The 26621-nt window shown below is 65.7% G+C and overlaps 2 protein-coding genes across 4 annotated transcripts; one reads left to right on the top strand and one right to left on the bottom strand.

The window, feature by feature from the left end:
* The first annotated feature begins 610 nt into the window (after window positions 1–610).
* Window positions 611–19010, top strand: SCRIB (scribble planar cell polarity protein). 3 transcript variants are annotated; one of them, XM_072774819.1, is made up of 36 exons: window positions 611–866; window positions 1623–1740; window positions 1846–1924; window positions 2014–2103; window positions 2198–2254; window positions 2353–2416; window positions 2513–2587; window positions 2656–2800; window positions 3097–3215; window positions 3399–3598; window positions 3861–4027; window positions 4125–4255; window positions 4347–4472; window positions 5234–5404; window positions 5638–6024; window positions 6729–6791; window positions 7137–7226; window positions 7653–7730; window positions 8340–8663; window positions 8750–8830; window positions 8914–9168; window positions 9446–9556; window positions 9654–9947; window positions 10039–10227; window positions 15359–15469; window positions 15551–15598; window positions 16430–16492; window positions 16938–17045; window positions 17129–17288; window positions 17361–17496; window positions 17585–17776; window positions 17865–18007; window positions 18083–18120; window positions 18226–18300; window positions 18495–18546; window positions 18629–19010. In XM_072774819.1, exons 1-36 carry the CDS (start codon window positions 708–710, stop codon window positions 18772–18774), a joined length of 4845 nt encoding a protein of 1614 aa, XP_072630920.1. In that variant the 5' UTR covers window positions 611–707; the 3' UTR covers window positions 18775–19010. The 3 variants fall into 3 exon arrangements, with proteins under 3 accessions (XP_072630920.1, XP_072630922.1, XP_072630921.1); XM_072774821.1 differs by lacking the exon at window positions 18226–18300; XM_072774820.1 differs by lacking the exon at window positions 6729–6791 and having other exon boundaries at window positions 655–866.
* Window positions 19011–19285: 275 nt separating this feature from the next.
* On the bottom strand, window positions 19286–21376 carry IQANK1 (IQ motif and ankyrin repeat containing 1; the record flags this gene model as incomplete). The annotated part of the gene is given in 10 exon segments (XM_072773922.1): window positions 19286–19393; window positions 19395–19593; window positions 19640–19774; window positions 19846–19939; window positions 20032–20140; window positions 20276–20368; window positions 20470–20527; window positions 20593–20711; window positions 21054–21176; window positions 21263–21376. Coding segments are annotated over 10 exon segments (1152 nt in total), but the record flags the coding sequence as incomplete, so codon positions are not given.
* Window positions 21377–26621: the final 5245 nt, after the last annotated feature.

Below are 26621 nucleotides of genomic sequence, written 5' to 3'. Positions count from 1 at the left end.
GGGGGGAGGGAGGGAGGGTGGCAGCGGCCGAGCGCCGAGGCGCCCCTGCTGCCTTGCCCCGCCCTCCGTATCACCTGTTCCCGCGCAGTACTGGGGGGAGGCCCGTACCTGGAGGGCGGGGCGGGGGGGCGGAGGCCGAGGCCCCGGGACGCGACCCGGTTGCGCACGGGAGCCCGTTCCTGGCTGGACTTCATGTCCCATGGTGCTCTGCGCTCCGCGCACGGCTGCGGAGCTTCCCGGCGGGCGGTGCGCGGGGCCGCTACGGGTTCTCGGAGGCGCCGGCACCGCGGGGCCTTGTGGGGGTTGCAGTTCCCGGAGGCGCTGGGCGGCGAGGGCGGGCCTCGGCTTCCCGGCGGGCTGCGCGGCGGCCGGCGGTTGTCGGCGGGGCAGTCCGGCGGGCAGCGGCGGCCGTCCTGGCTGCGGCACAGCTGCGGGCGAGCGGGCTGGGCGGGATGCGGGGCCGCCGCCGCCTCCCCGGAGTCTGAGCGCGGCCGGCCGCGCGCCCTCCCCGGCCCCGGCCGCACCCCGCCCCCCAGCGCGGGCCGCCTTGGGTCGAGCGCTCTGAGCGCGGCCGGGCCCAGCGCCGCCGCCGCCGCCGCCGCCGCCGCCGCCCCTCCCCCGCCCGCCGCCGGGCTCATGCGGACCGAGCCCCGCCCCCCGGCCGAGCCCGCCGCCCGCGCCCGCGCCTGAGCCCGCCCGCCCGCACCATGCTCAAGTGCATCCCGCTGTGGCGCTGCAACCGGCACGTGGAGTCGGTGGACAAGCGGCACTGCTCGCTGCAGGCCGTGCCCGAGGAGATCTACCGCTACAGCCGCAGCCTGGAGGAGCTGCTGCTCGACGCCAACCAGCTGCGCGAGCTGCCCAAGGTGAGCGCGGGGCCGCCCCGGGGGGGGGGGGGGGGAGTTGGCGCTGCCCTGCAGGTGGGCCCGGCCCTCGCGCCGCCTGCCCTGCCCGCCGCTCGCCTCCCTGAGGCTGCTCCGGAGGAGAGGCTGGAGGAAGCCGGTCATGGGAGGATTTCCTTTCTGGACACCGGGTGCTGAGTGGCCGGTGCCTGGGGGCTGCGAGCCTCCAAGGGCGTGGCGGCTGGCCGGCTTGGAGGGCGTGGAGGGCATGGAGGGCCGGGCTCTGGCCTCGCCGCCGGGAGCCTGCACGGCAGCCCGGACCTGCGGTCCCCCTCTGCTGCTCCCGTAGCCTTTGTTTTTTTTTCTGTCTTTTCGTAGGCATCAAACTCTTGCCACAGGCTTGGGCGGGGTGGCTGGGGGCCCGGGGCTCTTCCCGGGTGGGTGGAGTCTGCAGGGGAACACACACAGCTACCCAACCAGGAGGCGAACTTCTCAGCTACTGCTCGACTCGCAGGCCTGGGGTCTGTCGTGTGGCGGGAGGGTGGCAGGGACGCGTCCGAGGTGACGTGAAGGGACCAGGTACTGAAAGTTAGGAAGTTGGAAGTGTTAGCAAGACGAGGGCACCCATCTTTCCTTCTTTTGCTGCAGGGGGCGGTTACGGGGCAGGACCCCGGGTTCCTTTGTGGCCTGAGCCAGGCAGAGGCCGGTGGGAGCTGCGTCTGCTCCGGAGGGGGCCCCCGCCACAGTCCGTCCTCCCCTGACCCCTCTCTCTGCCCACAGCCTTTTTTCCGGCTGCTGAACCTCCGCAAGCTGGGTCTGAGCGACAACGAGATCCAGCGCTTGCCCCCTGAGGTGGCCAACTTTATGCAGCTGGTGGAGCTGGACGTGTCCCGGAACGGTGCGAGCCCAGCATGGGTTGGGGTGGAGCCCGGGGTGGCGGGAAGGGCTTTGAGTTCTCGGAGACTCTGGCTGTCACTCCAAGGTGACCTCTGTCCCACTGCAGACATCCCTGAGATCCCCGAGAGCATCAAGTTCTGCAAGGCTCTGGAGATCGCGGACTTCAGTGGGAACCCTCTGTCTAGGTGGGTGGTGGCCACAGCGGGGGCAGTAGCGGGCGCGGGGCCTGCACAGCCCCCTCCTGGACACCTGAGGTCCCCTGCTTCTGCTGTAGGCTCCCCGAAGGCTTCACTCAGCTGCGCAGCCTGGCTCACCTGGCCCTGAATGATGTGTCCCTGCAGGCGCTGCCCGGGGACGTGGGCAAGTGAGTGCTCTCCAGGGCAGGGGGCCTGGCCCAGACCCACTCCTCTGCCCGCTGCCCCGGCTTCCATCATGCCCCGCCCTGATCTCTCTTTCAGCCTCGCCAACCTGGTGACCCTGGAGCTCCGGGAGAACCTGCTCAAGTCCTTGCCCTCGTGAGTGGGCTTCGGTCACCTGCTGGCACCGGCTCGGCCGCGGTCCTGGGGGGCCTTGGCTCACGTGGCCACAGCACAACCTGCTGTTTATTCCGTAGGTCTCTGTCCTTCCTGGTCAAGCTGGAACAGCTGGATCTGGGAGGCAACGAGCTGGAAGTACTGGTGCGGAGAGGGCGGGGCCGTGGCGGGTGAGGCAAGGCGGGCGAACCCCGGGCTGTTACTCTGACCCCGTTGCCCTGTCCCTGTCTGTTTTTGCAGCCCGACACCCTCGGGGCTCTGCCCAATCTCCGGGAACTGTGGCTGGACCGGAACCAGTTGTCGGCACTGCCCCCGGTGAGTGAGGGTGCGGCAGCCCCTGGCTCGTGCCTGGCCGTGCCCTGACCCTCCGCACCCACCCGCAGGAGCTGGGGAACCTGCGGCGCCTGGTGTGCCTGGACGTGTCGGAGAACCGGCTGGAGGAGTTGCCCGCGGAGCTCGGTGGCCTGCTGTTGCTCACTGACCTGCTACTTTCCCAGAATCTGTTGCAGAGGCTTCCTGACGGCATCGGTCAGCGCCAACCCGGGCACTGGGAGGGGCGTGGCTGGCCGTGAGGCCTGGCCCAGAGGAGGGTCCTGGGAGGAAGACCTTGACTGGGCTCCGAGAGACGCCCCGAGAAGGGGGCAGGATGCTGGGGGCATGGGGAAGGCCGGGCAGGGAGGCCACCAGGGCGTGCAGAGCCGTCCTCTCTGGGGCTGGGGAGGGCGGCGGGGAGGGTGCTGCCTGGGCCGGGGCGGGGCTCCGAGCTGCGAGCTGCACGGGCCCTCCACCCCCTGCAGCCCGTCACCCCTTCTCCCCGACACCAGGTCAGCTGAAGCAGCTGTCCATCCTGAAGGTGGACCAGAACCGTCTGTGTGAGGTGACCGAGGCCATTGGTGACTGCGAGAATCTCTCAGAGCTGATCCTCACTGAGAACCTGCTGACGGTACGGCCCAGCCTGGCAGGACCGGGGGAGCAGGGATAGGGTGCCGCGGCGCGGGCCCAGCCGTCTGCCTGGATGGGAGGCTGCCGGTGGGAAGCAGGTGCTGGGGGTGCCCTGAGGGGTGCTCCTCTCCTTCCAAATTCTGGTGGCTTTCTGTCAACCTTTGGCTGTCCTTTTCCTGCCTAGGCTCTGCCTCGGTCTTTGGGGAAGCTGACCAAGCTGACCAACCTCAATGCAGACCGGAACCGCCTGGAGGTGCTGCCACCGGAGATTGGAGGCTGTGCGGCCCTCAGTGTTCTCTCCTTGAGGGACAACCGCCTGGCCACTCTGCCAGCCGAGCTCGCCCACACGGCTGAGTTACATGTGCTGGACGTGGCCGGCAACCGGTGAGTGCCCACACCCCCCCCCCCCGAACTGGGCTGGCCGTGCCCACCATCCCCCGCCCCCACCGGGCTGGCCGTGCCCACCATCCCCTGCCCCCACCGAGCTGACCCTGCCCACCATCCCCCCCACCGAGCTGGCCGTGCCCACTGTCCCCTCCACCACCGAGCTGGCCGTGCCCACCGTCCACCCCCCCGCCACCAAGCTGGCCGTGCCCACTGTCCCCCCCCCCCCCCAACTGAGCTGATCGTGCCCACTGGCCACCAGGCTGCAGAGTCTGCCGTTTGCGCTCACCCACCTCAACCTCAAGGCTCTATGGCTCGCTGAGAACCAGGCACAGCCGATGCTCCGGTTCCAGACGGAGGATGATGCTCAGACCGGCGAGAAGGTGCTCACCTGTTACCTGCTGCCCCAGCAGCCCCCACCCAGCCTTGGTAGGTTGCTGGCGACTGGCAGCTGGGAACTGGGGTGGGGGTGGGGTATGGTTTCAGATGAGTGGGGCTTCCTAATGCTAATGTGCGTCTCCCTTAGAGGAATCAGGGCTGCAGAGCAGCCCTTCGGAGAGCTGGAGCGATGCCCCGCCCAGCCGCGTCAGCGTCATCCAGTTTCTGGAGGTCCCCATGTGCAGCGATGATGCCGAGGGAGCTGCTGCCGAGAAGCGGGTATGGCGAGGGGCTCCCTGGGTGGGCTGCTTCCTCCCTGCCCTCACCTGACCCTACCCTGCCCCACCGCGTGCCCTTGTGCACATTGCAGGGCCTGCAGCGCCGGGCCACACCTCACCCCAGCGAGCTGAAGGTGATGAAGAGGGGTGTCGAGGAGCGTCGTGGTGAAGCCTACTCCTGGAAGCCTGAGTCCAGGCTGCCCTCGCCCCTCGAGGAGGTGCCTGTGGGAACCTGCACTGTGCCCAAGGGACACCAGCCTGGCAGGCTTGCACCTCTTGGGAGCTCTGGGTGTCTTGTCATCCTGGGTGTGGGGCTCTAGGGCTCAGGGTGGCTGGGGTGGTGGGGGATGAGCCTGGTGGGTGGTCTAGGGCCACGTGTGCTGTGCCCTCCCTTGGAGCAGGGTCATGTCATGCGAAGGCTACTGGGGCAGGTGCAGGGGAGCGTGTGCTGTAGACATGCAGGGCAGGAGCACGGTGAGCTGCCAGAGGTGGCATAGGGGTTGGAGCATGAGGCCCCGGGGTCGGTGTCCTCCACAGGTTTTCACACCACCGGCAGGGGCAGCATCAGCTTCAGTGTTAGGAGCTGGGATCATAGTCCAGCAAGCTTGGTTCTGCCGCTTGAGCTTCTAGCATCAAGGGCAAAGGGAAGCTTTGGGATCCCTAGGGTTGCAGCAGGGTGCCCATGACACCTGGGGGATGTAGAATGCCCCCCCCCCCCCCCCCCCCCGCGAAGCTGCTGTTCACACAGCTGTGCTCCATCAGGGCCCCTCGCTGTTCTCAGGCCAGTGTTCTCCAGGGGCTCGTTGTTGTCTTGTTTTCGGGAAGAGCTCTGGGAGGTCCCCAGAAGCATCTTTGCATGTCATCCATTCGGTCTGATGGCAGCACGACTTGCCTGCGGACTGGGATGGACGGCCCCCACCGTGCCGGACTGAGCCCGCCAGGGGTGCTATGGACTGACCCGCTGCCCCACCCGCTCCAGGACAAGAGACTGAGCACGGAGTCCGGCCTGAGTGAGGATTCGCAGCCGTCCACAGGCACCGCCTCCCAAGGTGAACCTGAGGGGTCACTGGCAGACACCCAGGGGCTGAGCCAGCAGGAAGCCGCCCCCAACGCCCAGGAGGAGGCTGTGGAGGAGGAGACGTACGAGGAGGTAAGGCTGGCGCCGGAGGCCAAGCAGATGTGTAGGTGGGACCCGCCAGTGTGCGGCTGGGCCTCACGGTGGGCTCTCCCCGCTGGAGCTTGGCCAGGCCTCCGCCCCCCGTGTCCGTTCCCACAAGTTCCCTTGCAGGCTCTTTCCCGGCCCTGAGTGCCGTGTCCGACGCCATGCTACTCAGAGGCCCTGGGGGGGTGACCTGCCACCATCTCACGCCTGGCTTCACACAGCCCACAGTGCGCTTTGCAGAGGACACGCTGCTGCTGCCCCCAGCAGGGGAAGATGGCGAGAGCGAGGAGGGGCAGCTGGAGGCGCCCTGGCCCCTGCCTGGCGGGAGGCAACGTCTCATCCGCAAGGACACACCGCACTACAAGAAGCACTTCAAGATCTCCAAGCTGCCCCAGCCCGAGGCCGTCGTGGCTCTGCTGCAGGGGGCGCAGCCAGACGGTGAGGGCCCGGCAGGGGCTGGGGGCTGGCACAACGGCCCCCACACGCCCTGGGCTCCACGAGCCGAGGAGGAGGACGAGGAGGACGAGGAGGAGGACGAGGAGGAGGAGGAGGTGGCAGTGGCCGAGGAGGACAAGGAGGAGGCCGTGGTCTCTGCGCCCTCCATCAAGGTGGGTCTCTGCTCACAATCCCTCTCGACCCCGGGCTGCCCTGTCCCCGCAGCGTCTCTGCTGCTGCTTGTCAGTCTGCGGCCCGAGTCTGGCTGCCAGGGGAGGGCGCTCCCCAAGGGCTGCTGCTCTCCACACCCTCCTGGGCTGGTTTCAGATGGGTGCTCCGAGGCCCCATCCCCGGGGTCAGGCGGCCCCGCCATAGCTGCCCAGACTCTTGTTTCTTTTCATGTCCTCCTCAGAGCTGGGCTTCAGGCCTACTGGACCCTCACCCACATCCTCTCCCCAGCCCTCAGGTGGCTCTCGGGCCCGCCCAGGGTCCTGCCTGTTTCCCCGGGGGCATCTCACCCGCTCAGCATGCCTGTGCTTCTGACGTCAAGGTCTCGCCCTGCACATGGGCGTGATGCCGTGGCTGCTGAGGGCCTTAGGTGCCTGGAATCCGGGACAGCCGGGCATGGCCTCAGCCTGCTGTGGGGTCCCCTGGACCAGCTGAGCCCGTCCTGTGTGATGGTGGCGGTGGTGGTGGCGGTGGTGGCGGCCACAGTCCTGGACTAGAAAGGACCCCACGCCCAGGGAGGGGCTGGCGCTCGGGCTGCGGGAGCTTGGTGTGGTTGTGCCTCCCTTCTGCTCTTGGCGGGGCCGAGTGAGGTGGTGGCAAGGCAGGGCGGTGGCTCACCTGCATGCCTTCGCTGGTCCTGTCCTAACAGGGGGTGTCGTTTGACCAGGCCAATAACCTGCTGATAGAGCCCGCACGCATTGAGGAGGAAGAGGTCTGTACTCGCTCTGTGCTCTGTGTCCCGGGCTGTGGCCTTGCTTTCCCGGGCTATGGGCGCTCGCTCCTCCGGCCCCCCGCACGCCTGCGCAGACCCCCGCCCCTTAAGAGCTTCTGTGCACCCCCTAGGGTTGGGGCGTGCCGGCCTCCAACACAGGCGACAGCCCCGGCATGGGGCCCGGGGAAGGCAGCAGTGTCAGAGGCGGGTGTGCAGGAGGGGGCAGGGCGCGGGCCTCCAGCCAGGCTGTGCTCTGCCCTGGCAGGTGCCCGTCCCTGCGCAGACCCCCTGCCCCCGCCAGGCCCACAGCAGTCCCCAGACAGCGAGTATCTGTTCTGTTTCTAGCTGACGCTCACCATTGTGCGGCAGACGGGGGGCCTGGGTATCAGCATCGCTGGTGGCAAGGGCTCTACGCCCTACAAGGGGGATGACGAGGTGAGGAGCCATGCCGCCTCGGGGACCCCTTTCCCGGCACCCTATTTTCCCATGAGGCCTGTGTAGTCCTGCGGGAAGTTGTGCCGCACCTTCCGACGTCTTGGCGCACTTTGTTCTGCGCCCCTGCTCACCCTCAGGGCCCCCTGCCAAGGCGCCCTGTCTGACGGTGGCCCAGGCACCACCGCCCTGCCTGACGGTGGCCCTGCCTGACGGTGGCCCAGGCAGGTTACTTAGACACGGTGTGCCATGCGCCAGCCCTCGGCGCTCTGCGCTCCCCCCTTCAGTGGCCTGCGCTGGGCTTGGGGCTGAAAGTCATCCCGGGAGGTCAGCCTGTGCCTTCCAGCTGCTCGCCCCCGGGACAAGCCAGGCCGGGCCCTCAGGGCCTCTGTGTTCTGGTTCTCCGTTCAGCTCCCGCTTCTTCCTTAGGGCATATTCATCTCACGGGTGTCTGAGGAGGGCCCCGCAGCCCAGGCAGGGGTCCGGGTGGGCGACAAGCTCCTCGAGGTGAGTCGGCGACACGTCTCAGGGTCCGCGCAGCCCTGGCCATCAGGGCAGGAGCCCAGGGGTGCAGGCGCTGGCTGTGCCGGGAGCAGCGGCTGGGGAGGCGGTCAGTCCTCTAGCAGCGGGGCAGGGGCTTCCACAGAGGCTGCGTGCGTGTGCTGACCGGGCGGGCGCACCGGGGCGAGTCTGATGGCGGCTGGCCCTTCCTGCGGGGGCCCAGAAGGGGCAGTGGACGGGGGCCACCAGCCAGCTGCGCGTCCGCCCAGGCAGGGCTGAGGTCCCATCATAGCTTTGGGAGGAGCTGCTCTGGCCCCCTGGGTAGGGAGAGCTGAGCTGGAGGGAGGGAGCCTCACGGAGCCGGGGTCAGGGTGAGGCGCAGGGTCAGACGCCCAGTGAGCTCAGGCGCCGGAGGCATCTTGAGTCTGGGGCTGCCTGGGTTGGGGACGGGCGGGGGGAACCGCAGGGCCCGGGTGTCCCCGTGTCCCTATCAGCCGCTCGCATCCTTCCCCCCGGGGTCACACAGGTTGGGGAGTGGTCCGCAGCGGGAGTGTGCGCAGAGCCCTCGTGAGGCCGCAGCCCCGTCCTGACACGCGTCCCACTCCTGCTGTGCAGGTGAACGGCGTGGCCTTACACGGCGCGGAGCACCACCAAGCTGTGGAGGCGCTGCGGGGCGCAGGCACCACCGTGCAGATGCGGCTGTGGCGGGAGCGCATGGTGGAGCCCGAGAACGCGGTCACTGTCACGCCGCTGCGGCCTGAGGACGACTATAGCCCGCGGGAACGGCGGGGAGCCGGCCTGCGCCTGCCCCTGCTCCAGCCCGAGGCCGCTGGGCCCCTCCGCCAGCGGCACGTGGCCTGCCTTGTGCGCAGTGAGAAGGGCCTAGGCTTCAGCATCGCCGGCGGGAAAGGCTCCACACCTTACCGGGCTGGCGATGGGGTGAGGCAGGGGTGGGGGGGGCCGGGCGGGGAGGGGGCCGGGCAGAGACTGGGACTCAGTGCCTCCGGCCCTCCTTTCTGCTGCAGGGCATCTTCATCTCGCGCATCGCAGAGGGGGGCGCTGCCCACCGGGCGGGCACCCTGCAGGTCGGCGACCGTGTCCTCTCGGTGAGTGGGGGGCACGGGGCCTGTGTACTGCCCTGTCTGCTCTGCTCCCCCACAGGGCCCCCTGACTGGCCCAACTCTTGCAGATCAATGGGGTGGACATGACTGAGGCCAGGCACGACCACGCCGTCTCCTTGCTGACCGCCGCGTCCCCCACCATCGCCCTGCTGCTGGAGCGGGAGGCCGGGGGGCCCCTTCCCCCCAGCCCTCTGCCACACTCCCCCCCACCCCCTGTCACAGCCCCCAGCACCGTGGTCACTGCCAGCCCTGGAGAGTCTGGGCCGCTCAGGCTGGCTCCTAGCCTGCTGGCTGCCACCTTGGAGGGGCCGTACCCGGTGGAGGTAAGACCCAGGCCTCCCTTACCTGTGCCCGACTCTCCCCACGTCTCCCCACAAAGTTTTTGGTGTGGATGTTAGTTCCTCCGGGCGGGAAAGCAGGTGCTCTCGCCCTCCAGGCCCACTGCCTCACCACGTGGTCCACGTGCCTTGAGTTGCCAGGGCCCCTCGCCCCTGAGGACCTGACTAGCCGCTGGGGCCCGTACACCCCCTGTGCTGGAGAAGCTCCCCGGGCAGCTCCAGGGGGGTTGTTCAGCCAGCTCGTGTCCCTTGGCATCCCCAGGAGATCTGCCTCCCAAGAGCCGGGGGCCCACTGGGGCTCAGCATCGTCGGGGGCTCTGACCACTCCAGCCACCCGTTTGGTATCCAGGAGCCTGGCGTGTTCATCTCCAAGGTAGTGCAGGCCCCACACGCGTGTCTGTGTACGAGGGCCCGGCCAGCCGCGGGGCAGCAAGGCCTCCAGCCCGCTGAACGTTGTCCTCCCCTGACAGGTGCTCCCACGGGGCCTGGCCGCACGTAGTGGCCTTCGAGTTGGGGACCGCATTCTGGCAGTGAACGGGCAGGACATTCGGGAGGCCACACACCAGGAGGCGGTTAGCGCCCTGCTCCGGCCCTGCCTGGAGCTGGTCTTGCTCGTGAGGAGGGACCCGCCACCACCGGGCATGCGGGAGCTCTGCATCCAGAAGGCCCCCGGGGAGAAGCTGGGCATCAGTGTTCGAGGGGGCGCCAAGGGCCATGCGGGGAACCCCTGTGACCCCACGGACGAGGGCATCTTCATTTCCAAGGTGAGGGCCCCTCCTTGGCCAGACCCACTCCATGGGATTCCTCGGTGGCAGGGAAGAGGCCCCCCAACGTCTGAGGCCTGGGTCTCTGCAGGTGAGCCCCACGGGAGCAGCCGGGCGCGATGGCCGGCTGCGGGTGGGGCTGCGGCTGCTGGAGGTGAACCAACAGAGCCTGCTCGGCCTGACACACGGCGAGGCCGTGCAGCTGCTGCGCAGCGTGGGCGACACCCTCACCGTGCTCGTCTGTGACGGCTTCGACACCAGCACCGTGGCTCCCGCTGAGGTCAGTGCCTGCCGCCTAGGTCCTCCACCCCCAGCCATGACGAGTGACTGCGGACATCTCTCCGCGTGCATGCCTCAGGGAGTGCTCAGCCTTCGGCAGGTGGAGGGCGGGTTGGGGGGTTAGTGCCAGGCCGTGGTCCAGGCACCCGCTCCCGGTGCGCAGAGGTTCAGCCCAGGGAAGACGGGGCACAAGGGCGTGTGGAACGACCAGGCCCTGGGAGGGGAGACAGAGCCGCGAGCTTCCAGGCAGGCAGCACTTGCAGGTTTGGGGGGTCTAAGCCACGCAGGTGGCCCCTGGGGCTGTACCTGCAGACCCGGCTGGGGACCCCAGCCTCTGGGCGCCGTCCTCTGCTGGCAGCTCCTCAGCAGATGACTTGTTCCCAGGACTTTAAACCTCAGAGCAGAAGCTGGGGTGGGGGTATGGCACGTGGGGCCCCTGCCGTCCTCCTGCCCACTCCCCCAGAGCGAGGGCCGGGGTCATGCCTGCCTGCAGCCCACCCAGGCCTCTGAGGGCTCTCACCCACACAGGGACGGGGCAGTCACTCAGGTCGGCCTGCGAGCACTGGTCTCTGGGGCAGCCACTTCCGGCCAGCGAGGGGTGGACGGGAACGGAGCCTGGGCTCGTGCCCCACTGGGCACCCGGGCGCCAGGCTGGGCCCCATGCCGGCCCCTCCCTGTGTCTTTCTGCGGAGGCGTGGAGAAGGTGGTCCTGGAGGAGGCTGTGTTTTTACTTTTTTCCGTGTGTGAGAGTTTTGAGGTGTTTTAATTTGTACGTTTGCTGATTTTAAAGCTGTTATCAAACAGAGGAAAGTGGCTGCACAGGCCTGAACATCTGACGGTGATGTGTCCCCGAGTTCCGGGGGGCACTCACACCTGGTGCAGGGTGCTGGCTCCCCATGGCACGCCAGCCAGCCCGGGGTCGGGGCGGGGGGCCCTGTGTGCTGCAGCCTGGGCGCTCAGCCTCATCCGTCCCCCTGTAAGTGATGTGCTGATGCACGTTCTGAACATCAGTCTCCTGTTCTGTGGGATATAAACCTTTGGGTCAATTTTGCTTTTGAAGAAGGGTTTCTTGGCAGTTTTAAAATTCTAAATTTTTTTGAATTAAGTTTTGTCTTTTATTCTGTGTCTTTTGGATTCAGGATTTTGTGTAGAAAAGTCTCCCCATTTTAAAGTTCTCCCCGTCCTACGTTGTCCTACATTTCTTTTTCGTACTAATAAAAGTTTTCAGAGGCAGGGCGGTGTGATCCTCCTGGGAGTGTTTCTGGGGGGAGTGGCTGTGTTGTGTCGGCAGTGGAGACTGAGCGCCCAGGTCCCCGCGGGCCCGGCCATGTGGGGCCGCCCTTGTGCCCGGTGTCCTCAGCCGCCGCATGGGGCCCTGGGTACGGTCACTTTCCGCTGCACCTTCATCTCTAATTGGCCGCGTTACCTGTTTTTCTTACATTAGAAGACTTCGGACTGGTTTTTGAGTGTTTGCTAATCTGGGGGTTCTGTGATGGGCGGGATGAGTAGAGGTCACCTTGGATTTCAGAGTTCTGTCCGCGCAGGAGCGTGTGTGCGCCGAGCCCATTGGTGGATGGCTGTGGCTTCCTTGTTAGTCTGGATCTCGGCAGCAGCCCCTTGGATCTGCCCCGGGACCTCTGCCTGGGTGACAGCGGCAGCCAGTGGCCTTGCCTCATTTTGACTCAAAGGGGCTGGACGTTTGCTGCAGTTCGTGAAGCCGCAGGGCGTGGGCTGGGCGTGCCCCAGATCCTCACCCTGCCCACCCCGCTCTCTGTAAACCGCCCCCGCGCACCTCCAGCCCTGTGGGCATCGGGGGCCTACAGGTGTCCTGTGAACCCCGCTCAGGTTCTGGAAACTGGCCTTGATGCCACGTCCCTGTAGCCGCGCTCCCCACGCAGCTGGAGGCCCCGCTTCTGCAGCGGGTGCTGCGCAGCTCATGGGCCGCTGCCCCTACCTGATGTGGAGCCCTGGGCAGATGCAGGGCTTCCCTCTGCCTCAGGGGCCTCGTCTGGGCGGCGTCTGCTTCTGGGCTTCCAGGGCGTGCCCACCGGCCTGCCAGCGCTGCTGCGCCCTGCCCTCTGGTCACATCCCTCCCTGGTGGCCGGCTCACCAGCCCGTTCAGCGGTCAGCGGGCATCTTCCAGCGGCTTTCTCGGAGAGTCCCCGGCCTGGTCCACACTCACCTGCCCCCTCCGGCCCCCTGCGCCCATCTCCCTGCCGCCTTCCGCACGCGCGGCTCCCTTCCCTCCATCTGTCCGTGTCGGTGAGCGGGAGGGCGTGGGGGTGTGGGCTGCGGCCAGGGGGACTGGAGCCTGACCAAAGCCGTGAGTTTGTCCTGTTGTCTTTGGTGTCGGTTCCTCGCCCAACATGGGGCTTGAACTCATGATCCCGAGACCCACCAAGAGTCACAGGCTCCTCTAGCTGGGCCAGTGTCCTGGGACTGTTTGTTGTTGTTTTTTTATTTTACTTTATTTTAATTTTTTTTTAAAGATTTTATTTATTCGTGAGAGACCCAGAGAGAGAGGCAGAGACAGGCAGAGAGAGAAGCAGGCTCCATGCAGGGAGCCCAATGTGGGACTTGATCCCAGGTCTCCAAGATCAGGCCCCGGGCCGAAGGCGGTGCTAAACCGCTGAACCACCCGAGCTGTCCTAAATTTTATTTTCTTTTTAAGAGATTTTATTTATTCATGAGACACAGAGAGAGGCAGAGACACAGGCAGAGGGAGAAGCAGGCTCCCTGCAGGGAGCCCGACATGGGACTGGATCCCGGGACCTCGGGAGACAACCTGACCCTAAGGTAGATTCTCAACCACTGAGCCACCAGGCATCCCAAAATACTGTGTTTTTAAGGCACTAGAAGTAGTTGTTTGTGTCGTTAGGCTCCCAGCTAGGTGTACCCCGGGCCTCCCGTGTTTTTAGGGATGGTTGTGATACCTGTGTTTCTCTCTTTGTGTGTCTCATGAATAAGTCTAAAAAAAGAAAAAGTGTAAGTAAATACATAAAATAACTTTAAAGATTTTATTTATTCCTGAGAGACACACAGAGAGAGAGACACAGGCAGAGGGAGAAGCAAGCTCCATGCAGGGAGCCCGACGTGGGGCTCGATCCTGGGTCTCCAGGATCACGCCCTGGGCCGAAGGTGGCGCTAAACCGCTGAGCCACCTGGGCTGCCCCATAAAATAATTCTAAGTTTAGAAAAAAAGTGGCAGGAACAGGCCACAGAATCCCGCCCCCGCAGCCTGTGTGCCTCCCCAGCCCCCACGGTGTTCCTCGTAGCTGAGGGCTCAGTCCAGGGGGCCCGGCTGCCCCACCTCCCTGACCTGACCTGGTTCAGAGCCCCGTGGCCTCTCGAGGCAGGTTGGAGTGGGTGTGTTTCTGACCAGGTTACCCCAGTGTGTCTCCCCACCCACCTCAGCCTCCGGACAGGCGTGGATGGCTGTGCATCCTGTCACTGGCAGCCTCCACATCGTGTCCCCAGGCTTCCCCACTTGAAGGGACTCTTTCCCCTTGGAACGTGGGGTGTAACTTGGGGACGTGAGGGTGTCTGGACGCCCTGCTCCTCGTCACATTTCCACCTGCCGCCCCCAGCACCCGGGGCTGCTCTTGGTGTCGGTCCCGTGGTGGTCCCGACGGGGATGTTATAGATCCATCCCCTGCGCCCGCCTGTTGGCCGTGGGCCGCCACGGGAGCCACGGGAGCACCCCCTTCCCCACGTGCTATCCCCGCGGCCTCACCGGCCTCTCGTTCCACGAGGGGCAGCGTGGCCGACGGGCGGGCTCCTGACATGGCTCATCTGTGAGCCGCCTGCTGCCCTCCCGGCCTGCGTCACGTTCCCCCGAGGATGGAGAGTGCTGTTCACGAGCCAGGTCTGCGCCCCGTGTGCTCACGGCCTCCGGACCTGCCGTGGCTGGGCTCGTGGATGGGAGCGCACATGGCCGTTTGGGAGTCCCGGCCCTGGGGGAGGGAGTTCACGGCAGGCCTCAACCCGGAGGCTGCCTTGCATCTCTGTTGCCTCTGCATCTCTCCGTCTGCCCCGTCCCTCCCTGTCCCTCCCCCCCCTTGTCCCTGCTCTGTCCCTCCCCATCCCTCCCTGTTCCTGCCCATCCCTCTACCTGCGTCCTCCCTCCTCCCCTCCTCCCGTGCTGTCCCTCTCTGTCCCTCCACCAGCCCTGTCCCTGCCCCTCCCTCTGCCTGCCCCTCCCTCTGCCTGCCCCTCCCCACCTGGCCTGAAGGCCCCGCCTCTCCAGGCCACCTGAGGCCTTTGGACAAGCGTCTTCCAGAAGTCGGGAATGTGGGTGCCTCAGCATGTCCTTAAATCTGCTCGTGTCAGAGTCCGTGTGCTGGTCGGGCCTCCGTCCCGCGTGTTCCCGCTGTGCCTGCATCTCTCAGGTGTTGCCCGCTGCGCCCACCTGCGTCATGAGTGGCGCCGTGTATCCTGACGGCGTCCCTGCGGGGGCGCCTCTGTCCTCGCCCCCGTGGGGCTGCTGCCCTCCCCTCACCCGTGCTCTCTGCCGGCCGCCGGCGTGGGGGCTGCGCCTGCTCTGGTTCCTCCCGATGGTCAGGGCCAAGCTACGGGCCCCATGTGGGCCTGGGGGGACAGCCATCTGTGTCTCCATCTGCCTGCATTCCCGCTTTCGCCCCCCCACCCCTGCTGCCCGGCAGACAGTGGGCTCCCCTGTGCTCACAGCTGCCGTGTTGCTCTGGCATCGTGTCCTTTATTTCAGTCTATCCTGGGCGCTCGTGCTGCAGGTTCCAGAAGCGGCTTGTGAGTGCGAGTGGGGTCTTGTGCGGACACCCACTGCCCACTGTCCACTGCCTGCCCCCTGCCGTGTGGTCACCCCTCTGCTTCCTGGGCTCACCGTCCACAGTTGACCTCCCCGGCCTCCTGTCACGTGTCCAAATGGCCGCTGGTGCCCACAACGTGCTTCCATGACTCGTGGCTACCCCGTGTCTCAGACAGTGGCCCAGGTGGTCCACAGGGCCGGTCACGATCCCCCCCCCACCCCGCAAGGCTGCCATAGCCGCTTGCTCACCACCAGGTCTTCGGCTGGGGCTCTGGCTGGCCCCTGGAGGGGACCTTGGACCGGGGAGGGTGGTGGCCCTGACCTTAGCGTGCCCCTCTCGTCTCCTCAGGTGTCCCCAGGCGTCATCGCTAACCCCTTCGCGGCAGGCGTCGGCCGTCGGAACAGTCTGGAGAGCGTCTCCTCCATCGATCGGGAGCTGAGCCCTGAAGGCTGTGGCAAGGTCAGAGCGCCGATAGCGGCTGCCCCCAGGCCGGAGGGCCCGAGGCTGGCCGTCCCTGACCTGTGTCCCCTCTGCCCGCAGGAGAAGGAGCCGCCGGGACCAACCCCACAGTGGGGACTGGAGGCCATGGTGCGTGTCCGGGCGCCCCTGCCCTACACATGGGGCTTCCATGCACGCCCAGCCCCGGTGCCCACTTCCCTGTCCCCTGCCTTGCATCCGCAGGCCCCTCGCAGCGCTGCCGATTCTGCCGCCAGGTTCGGCACCTCTGGCCTCCACACCTGGCGCTGGCAGTGTCGTGTCCAGGTCACACCTCTGGCCCGGTCATGGAGACCCGGGGGACGGGGCTTCCCAGTAGGGCCTACAGGGGCGCACTGGCTGGGGGCACCCACGCCGGGGCCCTGCCTCCTCCTGGAGCTAGCCCTGAGGCAGCGGAGGGCGCGGGTGGCCTCCTAGGAAGCCCCCTCCCCTGACTCACCTGCGCAGGAGGTCAGCCCGGAGGGACCCCGACACCGGCCACGGGGGCAGGCAGCACGGAGCTCTGGGTCTCACCCCCTCTCCAAGAGCCATAGCGGCTGCCAGGAGGCTGTGCCCGGGGGAGCGGGCGGGGACTGCCACGGGCTTTAGTGCAGATCTTTGTTCCTTAGGCAGGGACAGCTGAGCGGGGGAGCCCGGGGGCGGGGGCGCCCGGCATCCCCTGCTCACATCCCTTCCATATATACAGGGAGGGTAGTGGGGGTGCTCGTGGAGCAACTGCCGCCCTGCATCGGGGAGCCTGGGGCCTCCAGGCCGTGGCCTTCGGTGGGGCTCCCTCGTGCTGGCTGCACCGTGGTTTCGGCCTGGGCTGGGGTCAGCTGGGGAACCGAGGAATAGCTTCTGGCAGCCCCCCCCCCAATTCCCAGCAACTCTTTGTGGGGCCTCAGCCCTGCCTGACCCTCCCCCGGCACTGCCTGACCCCTGCAGGTGCCGCCTGGGACCACAGGAGGGAAGATGGCCGAGGGTCCCCACTCCCCGAGCTGCCAGCAGGTGAGTGCACGCCAGGCAGGGGTACAGGACGGTGCCCCCTCCTCCACAGAGGCGGTGCCCTGGGACAGCACCCGCCAGCCGCCCCTCCCTATGCCCGGGGCAGACATAGCTGTGGGGGTGGGCAAGCTGAGCCTGCTGAAGCTCCCAGGTCTAATGCGTGGGGGCGGTGGGCGGGGGTCAGCCCTGGCAGTGCCCTCGGGCGAGGTGGCTCCAGTGGGTCTTTTCCCCACATCCCCACCCCCTCACCTGGATCCCAGTCTGACCTTCTGGCCCCACCCTGCCCTTTCCTGAGAAAACCCGTGTGGGCCTGGCCAGGGCTCGGTGGGCCCAGACGTAGAGGTGATGCCCTCTGAGCGCTCTGTGCTGGGCATGGGAGTTAGGCAGCTGGGGGAGGCTGCAGCCGGGACAGCTGTCCTCGCCGGCTCAGGTGCATCCCCTTCCCTAGCCCCCGTCCCCACCCTCTCCGGACACGCTGCCCACCAACGTGAAGCAAGCCTACAGGACCTTTGCTGCTGTGCCCGGCCCTCACCCGCTGCAGGACACCCCTGCTCAGGTACGCAGCGGGGCCCCTGCTGGCACGTGTGGCTGGGGGGCGGGTGCCCCGAGGGGCCAGGTCTCAGTACCCACTTCCCGCAGCCCCCCACACCTGGGCCCATGGCCTCCCCGGAGCAGCTTTCTTTCCGTGAGCGGCAGAAATACTTTGAGCTGGAGGTGCGGATGCCCCAGGCCGAGGGCCCCCCCAAGCGCGTGTCACTGGTGGGTGCTGATGACCTGCGCAAGATGCAGGAGGAGGAAGGTAGGTGTGCACGGGGGTGGGCGGGGCAGGCGGGTGGGCGTCCAGGTCTCACCCCCCCAACCCCCACCTCAGCCCGAAAGTTGCAGCAGAAGAGGGCGCAGCTGATGCGGGAGGCAGAGGACGGCGCGCTGAGCCTGGACCTGGACGGGGAGGCCCCCGACGACGAGGAGCCCGAGGAGCCGCCACCCTGGGCCGGCCCTGCTGCAGGGTGAGGGGCAGCACTTAACGTCTCCCCGGGATCCCCATGCCAGCGGCCCCCCACCCACCTGGTCCTCCTGCCTTGTCTTCCGGCCCAGGCTCAGCCCCTCGTCCCCCCAGCCTCTCGGAGGTGGCGCCCCGGTGCGCACGGCCAAAGCGGAGCGGCGCCATCAGGAGCGGCTGCGCGTGCAGAGCCCCGAGCTGTCCACGCCCTTGCCTGACCGGGCTCTGTCCCCTGCTGAGCGCCGAGCCCTGGAGGCCGAGAAGCGCGCCCTGTGGAGGGCTGCCAGGTGAGGCTCTGGTGGCCGCAGGAGGCCTGCCCGCCCCCACTGCCCCCCGGCGCGCCTGCCACCCAGCCCTGCCTCCCATTTGCCACAGGATGAAGTCCCTGGAGCAGGACGCCCTCCGCGCACAGATGGTCCTCAGCAAGTCCCAGGAGGGCCGGAGCCGGCGGGGGCCCCTAGAGAGGCTGGCCGAGGCCCCATCGCCCGCACCCACCCCCTCACCCACCCCCGTGGAAGGTCTGTGGCCAGTCTGGGGGGGGGGGGCACCCTACAGCCCAGACCTCTGCCAATGCCTACTTTTTGTCCCCCCAGACCTCGGGCTCCAGACCAGCACCTCCCCTGGACGCCTGGTGAGGAGCCAGCAGCTATTGGCTGCCCTGCACCCCTCCCCAGACTCCCCCTCCTCTGCCCCTCTTCACGCTCTCTGCCTTTCTCCTTCACGCTGTCCTTTCAAGGCCTTGTCTGGGAGGAAGTTTGACTACAGGGTGTTTGCAGCCCTTCCTTCTTCCAGACCTGTCTGTGAGCTGCAGGTACCAGGCCCATCGGCAGGACAGCCACGCGCTCCTCCTGCGGCCCTGTGCCCGCCCCCAGGCCTGTCCCCCTCCCTCTGCCTGTCTTCATCCTGTTCTGTGCGTGCGGGGCTCAGCGGGGACCCCAGGCTGTTGGGGGCGGCTGCCGGCAGGCCTGGGGTGCCATCCTGACCTAATCCTTCTCCCCTTCACAGTCCCCAGATTTTGCTGAGGAGCTGAGGTCCCTGGAACCGTCTCCCAGCCCTGGTGAGTGGCAGGCTAGGCCCAGGGACAGCCAGGGTGCCTGGCCCCCCATCAGCTCGCTCAGCCCCCTGCCTCTGCCCACCAGGCCTGCAGGAGGAGGACGGAGAGGTGGCCATGGTGCTTCTGGGCAGGCCGTCACCGGGCACCGTGGGCCCCGAGGAGGTGACACTGTGCAGCAGCCGCCGCCCAGTGCGGCCAGGACGCCGTGGCCTGGGCCCCGTGCCCTCCTAGAGGCTCCAGAACCTCCCCTGGACTTGGGGTAGGGGCCCTGCCAGCTGCACACCACCCTTGCCCTGAGTCTTTTAACCTGGGTGTTAGCATTTTAAAGAGATCCCTCAGGAGTTCTGGCCTCTGACTAACTGCCCCCTCCCCAGCTGGCACCCATTGGCAAGACTGTAACTAGTGATGTTTGTACAACCAAAGACTCTATTTTGTGGTTTAAAAGGAATAAAATTGACTACGTTTTACCTCTCGTCCGTTCATCTGTCTCACACCTCCAGCCTCCGACCCCCTGCCCCACGCCAGGCTGGGAGCCACAGGGAGGCCCTGAACTCCACAGCCCAACCCCGTGCTTGGCTCGGATTCGGCCCAGATGGGACGGGCCGCCCACTACCCGCAAACCAGGGTCCTCCGGCTGGGGCCCCTGCCTCACCCCGCTCCCCGCGTGGGCGCGTGCACGCAGCAGGACACGAGCCGTCCGGGGCCCGCAGTCCCGCGGCCCAAGCTTTATTGGGGCCCGGCGCTAGAGGACCACCCCCCCGGGGAGCAGCATCCTCACAGGGAGCAGCACCTGCAGCTGCTCAGCAGGCGGCCATCGGGCCTTGGTGATGAAGAAGACGCGGAAGTGCCCCCAGGCGCGCCGCCCAGAACTGCGTGGGGCTGTACTCGGGCTCGTCCGCGGGCCGCAGCAGCAACAGGTAGCGCTCCCGCTCCAGGAGCCCCCGGCTTCACAGCTCCTGCACCAGGCCCGGCTGCGTGGCCTCCAGCTGCTGCCGCAGCACGGGGAACAGGTCCAGCTCGTGCAGGTCGAACACCAGCGGCTTCCTGTACCTGCTGGGCAGGCCGATCAGCGGGGGTCCCCCTCCCGCGGCCTCACCTGAGCGCCCCCAGCAGCGCCAGCCAGATCCTCTCGGGCTGCAGGTGGGCGGGGTTCACCACGTCCACGTAGTTGGTGTCCTGGTAGCGCAGGAAGACGGCTGCCTGGCCCGAAGGGTCGATGACAAGGGGCCACCTAGGAGCGGCCACCAGGTCACTGTCACACCCAGCCCTCAGCTCATGTCCCACCCAGCCCAGGCCACTGACCGGCCATCAGCGTGGATGCGGTCACCCACGTCCTTCATCAGAATGTCATGCAGCTCAGAGACCTGGCATTTCAGCCCGGGCATCTCCTCCTCTTCTGTGGAGTCATAAGGGGAGAAGCCAGTGGGAGGACCCGATGCCTGGTCCCCCTCCCTGGGCCCGGGACCCCCGCCCGCCAGACCTGTCCACCCTCCTGGGTCTGCTCCCGCAGCTCCAGCCTGGCCATGGCCAGCGTCTCCTCAGCTCTCTGGGCCTCCAGCCATAGCTTGTCCACCTGGGCCTCTGCGTCCTTGATGGCCTGCGGGGGAGCCCACACTCTGCTCACAGCGGGGCTTCGCCCCCTCCAGTGCCACCCTGGGAGGCCGCTGCTGGAAGGTGACACCTACGGTGGGGGCAGGTGCGGGGCGGGGCACGACCCCAGAAGCTCACCCACCTGCAGGGTGAGCTCAGCCTGGCTGGCACACCGCCCTTCACACTCGTCCTGCTCCGTGATCCTCCGGTTGAGCTCACAGTAGGCCTGCTGCAGCTGAGCGGCCCCTTGTCAGCAGTCAGCGGGCCTCCCTGCCCGGCCGCCAGCCGCCCCCCGCCCCTACTCCCCTGCCCCCCACACACACCTGGGGCGCTCACCTGGGTCTGTCGCTGCTGCTGTGCCTTAGCTAGCTGTTGCACCTTGAGGTTCAAGCTGGGGTGGGGGGGCCGGTCAGAGGCGCTCCTGGCCCTCCCCCTGGCCTCCCCTCTGCCATCCCCCAGCCGCACCGCTTGGCCTCTGCCTCCTGCTGCTGCTCGGCCTCCATGCTCCGGAGCATGGCGTCGGTGAGGCCCAGGTCCCATGACTACAGCACACTGACCACGGCATCCAGGGAGGCCACCTAGGGACCGAGCACGCCCGTGAGCACGCCCGTGAGGAGCTCTGAGCCTCTGCTCATTGTAGATAAGAAGGGCACCAGCGGGCAGAAATGTGGCTCTCCCCGCTTGCCCTTGGGGTCCCAAAGCCTTGCCCATTGTGGTGCAGCACCCCCAAAACTGAGACGCCCAAGGCTCCTCTGGGCCTCCCTGCCGAGACCAAGCAGGGCCTGCATATCCCTTTCCCCCTCTGCTCCCCGCTCCACACCCCCAAGTGCTGTCCCTGGGGCCCTGCAGGCGAGCACCCTGGGCTGAGCCCCCATCCCGCCGCTGCCGGGGAGGGGTGCTCCTGGCTGCCCCCCACACACCTGCTCCGGGGTGCTACCGTCATCTGCACACACCCAGGGGTCGGCTCCAAGCTTCAGCACCTCCACGGCCTCCAGGTGCCCCCCGAAGGCTGCTCGGTACAGTGGGGTCCGGCCGAAGGCGCCCTGCGCGAGGGGCTCCTGAACAAGACTGGGGGGCGCAGGGGGCGGCGGGCGGGCGCCCCCAGCCCCGACCCCGGCCCGGCGTCCACCTTGCTGTTGGGGCTGGCGCCCTGCTTGGCCAGCAGCTGGATGGCGTGGGCCTGGCTGCCGGCTGCCACCTCCGACAGCACCGTGTTCCCGCTGAGGTCCTGGCTCTCCACAACACGCACCCCCGCCCACCCCGGCCCCCGCCCCCCTACCCTACCCTACCCCGCCCCCCACCCACCCCCTGACCCCAACCCCTACCCCAGTCCCCCGCCCCCCCCACCTCCCACAGGACCGCCTGGAGTCACTGTCGAGGGCCTCCTCCTGCAGCCGGGCCGCTGCCGCTCCTCCTGCCTCCTGCTCCCTCCGCACCAGGGCCATGAAGGCCTGCGGACACAGCCTCTCGGCCACCCGGATCTCAGCAGCTGGCCCTGGGGGGGAGGGGGCTCAGGAGTCCTGGTCCCCCCCAAGCTGCCATCCACGCAGTCCAGGGGGGCCCGATCCGTCACCCCGTCCCACCGGCCCAGGCCCAGAAAGGTTCTAAAATCCACAAAGGCCGGACACCGAGCCTCCCGACCTCAGGGCTGCAATGCAAGCCCCACTGGGGTGTAGACAGCACTTAAAAACAAGATATTTAAAATCTACAAAAGAGGCCACAGTGCAGACAACTGGGGGGGGCATGAGAACCCCCAGAAGCCACTGGAGACCACCTGGAGGAGCCAGCAGGGAACCTGGGGAAATGGCCTGGGGCAGAGAGGTCCCCGTGCACCCCTATGGGAGCCGCCCCGCCGACTGCGCCCTGGCTCCCACATACAGAGGGGGTGGCCCGGCAGAGGCCCCTGGGGCTCAGAGGAGGCATCTCGAGGTGCCGGGGACCGCATCCCCACGTGGCCACAGTGGAAGGTCTGAGCAGACGGCTGAGCTGGGGTCCCCACCTGCACCGGCCCACGGGCCCTCTGCCCACTAGAGTTGGGTGGGTCCCCTCTCTGGGCCTCCGTGTCCCCTTCTCTGAAACAGGGCAACGGTGGCAGTCACACCCCACCAGGCTCCCCAAAGTAACTAACTGCCCCGATGAGCTTCTGTGGCTCTTCTGCATCACAGCGGTGACCATGCCGAGCGGGGACAGCAGGATGGGGCTGGCCCAGGGCCTGGCCCCTCCGGAGGCATCAAGGAGGCCGCATGTGGGAGGTGGGGATGGTGAGGCGGGGACCCCGCAGAAGCAGGGCCTCTGGATGGTGCACACTAGCAACGGTTTAGAGATGAAGTTCAGATGAAGTTCAGAAAAAGTTCCTGAAATACATCTTAAGGAGTCACAAAAATACACTAGGAAGCAAAACGACCAGCATCACTCACATCCCAAGGGGGTGCTTGAAGCGCAGTGAGCACATCAGCCAAGCTCCTCGGCGCCCGCGCGGCCAGGGAAGGGCAGCGGCCGTGCTCTCCTGACGCCTTCGCGGCTCGCGGCCGCAGTAAGTCACCTCGGGCGACCCGGGGTCCACATGACCCGACAGGAAACAACAGTTCAAGAGGAGTCAAGCCGCGACCCCCCCTCGGCGGGGGCAGGTGCAAGCCGTCAGGATGCGCCAGGGGTGCGGGCGAGCGGTCCTCGCCAGGGGTGGGCTTCAGTGGCAGCACCCAAGGGACATCAGCACCCAAGGGGCGGCTGCTCCCGGGCCGGCCGAGGCGTTTGGCAGGTCACAGCGCCCGGGGGAGACACCGAGCGTGAGACCCAGCGAGCGCAGCACGGCTTCGGGCTTGCACTTGCCAGACTTAGCTGATAAAAATACAAAACACAATTTTGGAGATGTACGTGAGCCAAAGGGTTCGTTGTTTATCCGGAATTCAAGTTTAAACGAGGGCCCTGTGCGTTATCCGGCGGCCCCGGCGGGGAACCTGAAGGGCTCCATCGCTAAGGCCCCCTGCACTTACTCAGCCTTGGCAGGACCAAGGCGGTCTGGGGCTGCCCCCGGCCGCCGTAAATCCCTCGCAGGACAAAAACATTGTCCCGAACTTTAGCACACCTCCAGGAGACAGGAGACAGGAGAGTGTGTGTGTGCACAAGTGGCAGGAACGGAGAATCCCAAGCACACGCCGCACCCAGCACGGAGCCCGATGTGGCCTCGATCCCACAACCCCGAGATCGTGAGCGGAAACCAAGACTCGGATGCTCAACCGACGGAGCCGCCCAGGTGCCCCTCCAAAGTTCTTAATGTAGAATGCACGGCACTCAAAAGATAATCAGGGAAATGAAGAAGCACAGAGTGACTAAAAAAACGATAAACAGCAGAAGGAGACCCAGACAGAGCTGTCAAGCTGCTCCTGGACGCTGAGCTCAATGGGTGTGTGCCGGGCATTAAGAGACAGATCAAAAAGTCTGGGCGGGGATCCCTGGGGGGCTCAGCGGTTTAGCGCTGCCTTTGGCTCAGGTTGTGATCCTGGGGTCCCGGGATCGAATCCCATGTCGGGCTCCCCGCAGGGAGCCTGCTTCTCCCTCTCCTGGGTCTCTGCCTCCCTCTCTGTCTCTCATGAATGAATGAATCTCAAAAAAAAAAAAAAGTCTGGGCAGGAACTGGAAACAATAAAGAACCAAATGGAAGTTTGAGACTGTGAAAACAAAACCTGAAGTTGAGAGATGGATGGGAGAGCTCTTAGCAGCGTAGCAGACGCAGCTGCACACGGACCGGTAACCTGGAGCGCCACGCGAAGGGAAGGGACATGGTCGGAGCAAAGGTGCAGGGACGGAAGGAAAGGTCTGATCACAGGGTCTCAAGTCGCCAACGTGGAGGACGGGGACGAGGGAGCAACATTCAAAGAAAACTTTTCAAGGCTGACAGACATCCAGTCACAGCATTGACATGCGTTATAAATTCAAGCAGGTTAGTGGAAAACAAGCGGGGCAACGCACACTCCGCAAAGCACCCCATGGTAACACAGCTCAAAACTAGACAGGGGGGGAGCCTGCAGATTAGTGGAAGGAAGGGACGCCCAGGCAGCTCGTCGGTTGAGCATCCGAGTCTTGGTTTTGGCTCAGGCCGTGACCTCAGGGCCGTGACCTCAGGGCCGTGACGGGATGGCGCCTCCCTCAGGTTCCACATTGGGCGTGGAGTCCGCTATGGATTCTCCCTCTCGCCCTGCCCATCCTTCCGCTCGCTCTCTCTCTAAAGTGAATAAATCAATCTTAAATAAATTAGTTAAAGGAAAAAAGATATATTACCTTTGAAGCGGTAAAAATAAATAAATGAATAAGGGGACCTGGGTGACTCAGTCAGTTAAGCATCTGCCTTCGGCTCAGGTCAGAATCTCAGGGTCCTGGGATCGAGCCCTACACTGGGCGCTCTGCTCAGCAGGGAGTCTGCTTCTTCCTCTCCCTCAGCCCCCTCCCCCACGGATGCTCGCTCTCTCAAATAAATATATATATATATTTTAAATTTAAGGCAAAATAAACACATCTTTGGGCCCCCTCGGCAGCTGGTCTCACTGGGGAGACTAACAGAGGGCAGGGCGATGCCGGCAGAAGAGAGCAGCCCAGCTGGGTGTGCAGGTGCAGGCGGGGCTGTGGTTCAATAGGGAGAGCACACCTGTGAGTGAATACGCACCAAACACTAACGTCACAAATACATGAGCGTTAAAACAGCACGTCCATGGGAGGAAGGTAGGTAGAGTGGTTAAGAGTGCTCAGGGCCGGGCAATGTCAGGGTAGCGAGAGTCATGCTGGGCTTGAGCACTCCGGGGCAGGTCCACCCCGTGTGAGCCCCCCTCGAGCACGGTGACGTCTGTGGCTTGCTCCTAGCTGATATGGCCTGGCGAGGGCAACGTGGTACTCATGATGACGTCGTACTCCACAGGGTTTCCTCTCAGCAGACTGGCCTTAGAGAAGCCGTGGCCGTGCTGGGGAACCGTGGCCATCTGTGGAATTGAAGAGCGCCGTGGCCAGCCGCCACCGAGAGCCGGGACTCAGGCCTGCACCACAGGAGACAAACCCGCAGACAGTGCCAGAGACCTGCACTGTGTGCCTCCCACTCGAGCCTCCGGATGAGGCTGCGGCCCCAGCGAGTGTCCAGATGGCAGCTGGAGCCCACAGGACGGTGCTGCCTTAGGTGGCTAAGCGTGTGCTTCTTTGTCAGGCAGCAACAGGAAATACAAAGCTATGCCCAACTGCTGGCAGCAGGTAAGCTTTAAGGCAAACAGCCTCGCTGGAGCTAAAGGGAACCATTCCAGAGCGATACGGGAGTAGTCCGCCGAGGCAGCAGGGCTCTTACACGCTGGCGGCATCTGGTAACGGCTCCGGAGTACATCAAGGAAAACTATGAAGAGAAACTGATAATAAACCTACAATCATAGTGGGGACGTTGGCGCGCCTCTGTCAGTACTCGTCAGAACCAAGCGCCCAGTAAGCCAGCGAGGACAGAGAAGACGTCTGCGGCGCCGCTGCCACTCCTTCGGGCTGATGGGCTGAGCGCGGGAGGCAACACTCTCTCCACGCACCCCGGGAAGATGTGCCAAAATTGGCTACAACCTGAGCTAAAAAGCTCATTTTAATAAACACCACATGGTTGAAGTCATTTAAAAAATACACTTTCTGAATAAAGTTGAATCAAGCCTAAAATCAAGTAAAAATTAAGTAGAGACACCCATGTGTTTGGAAATTCTCAAATACGTTTTACAATAGCCCATATGTCAGAGGAGAAAACAGAAAGAACGTGACACAGTCTGTTGAAGCAAATGTTCACGAGCAGGCCCGTGTGAAAGCAGCCCGTGTGGACCCTGCCGGGCGCTGCCCGAGACCCTGGCGGCTCCACCGCGGCCCCGGCCCCGCAGCGCAGCACGAGGGGAAATGAGCTTTTGTTATTTTTTCTTAAGGCTTTATTGATTTCTGGGCATCCCGGGTGGCTCAGTGGTTTAGCGCCGCCTTCGGCCCAGGGCGTGATCCTGGGGTCCCGGGATGGAGTCCCGCATCGGGCTCCCTGCATGGAGCCTGCTTCTCCCTCTGCCTGTGTCTCTGCCTCTCTCTCTGGGTCTCTCAGGAATAAATAAATAAATAATCTTAAACAAAAAAAGATTTATTGATTTCTGTTGAGAGCGGGGCGGGCCAGTGGGAGGGGATACCCCCAGCAGACTGCCTCGGCCGGTCCCCTCCTCCGTCCCACGGACCAGGGGGACAGACGCCAGGGCGTGACACGTGCACACGCACGCACACACCCCGCGGGGCTCAGGAGGCCCAGAGCCCCCGGCGTGACCGGCGGGGAGAGGCTCGCGGGAGGAGAGGCACCAGAGCAGGGTCTCCAGGCAGCGCCGCCGCCACTCTCAGCGTGTGGAGCACCTGCGGCCATGCACGGGAGGAGGAAGAGCGACCTGGGGGGAACCAAGCAGCAGGAACCGAAGACCCACCCGTGGCCACGCCGCCCCAACCCGAATGGTGAGATA

This window comes from Canis lupus, chromosome 14 (genome assembly GCF_048164855.1).
Source record: "Canis lupus baileyi chromosome 14, mCanLup2.hap1, whole genome shotgun sequence".
Lineage (NCBI taxonomy): Eukaryota > Metazoa > Chordata > Mammalia > Carnivora > Canidae > Canis > Canis lupus.
The sequence above is the reverse complement of the archived record's forward strand: the minus strand, read 5'-3'. Positions and strand labels throughout refer to the sequence as shown.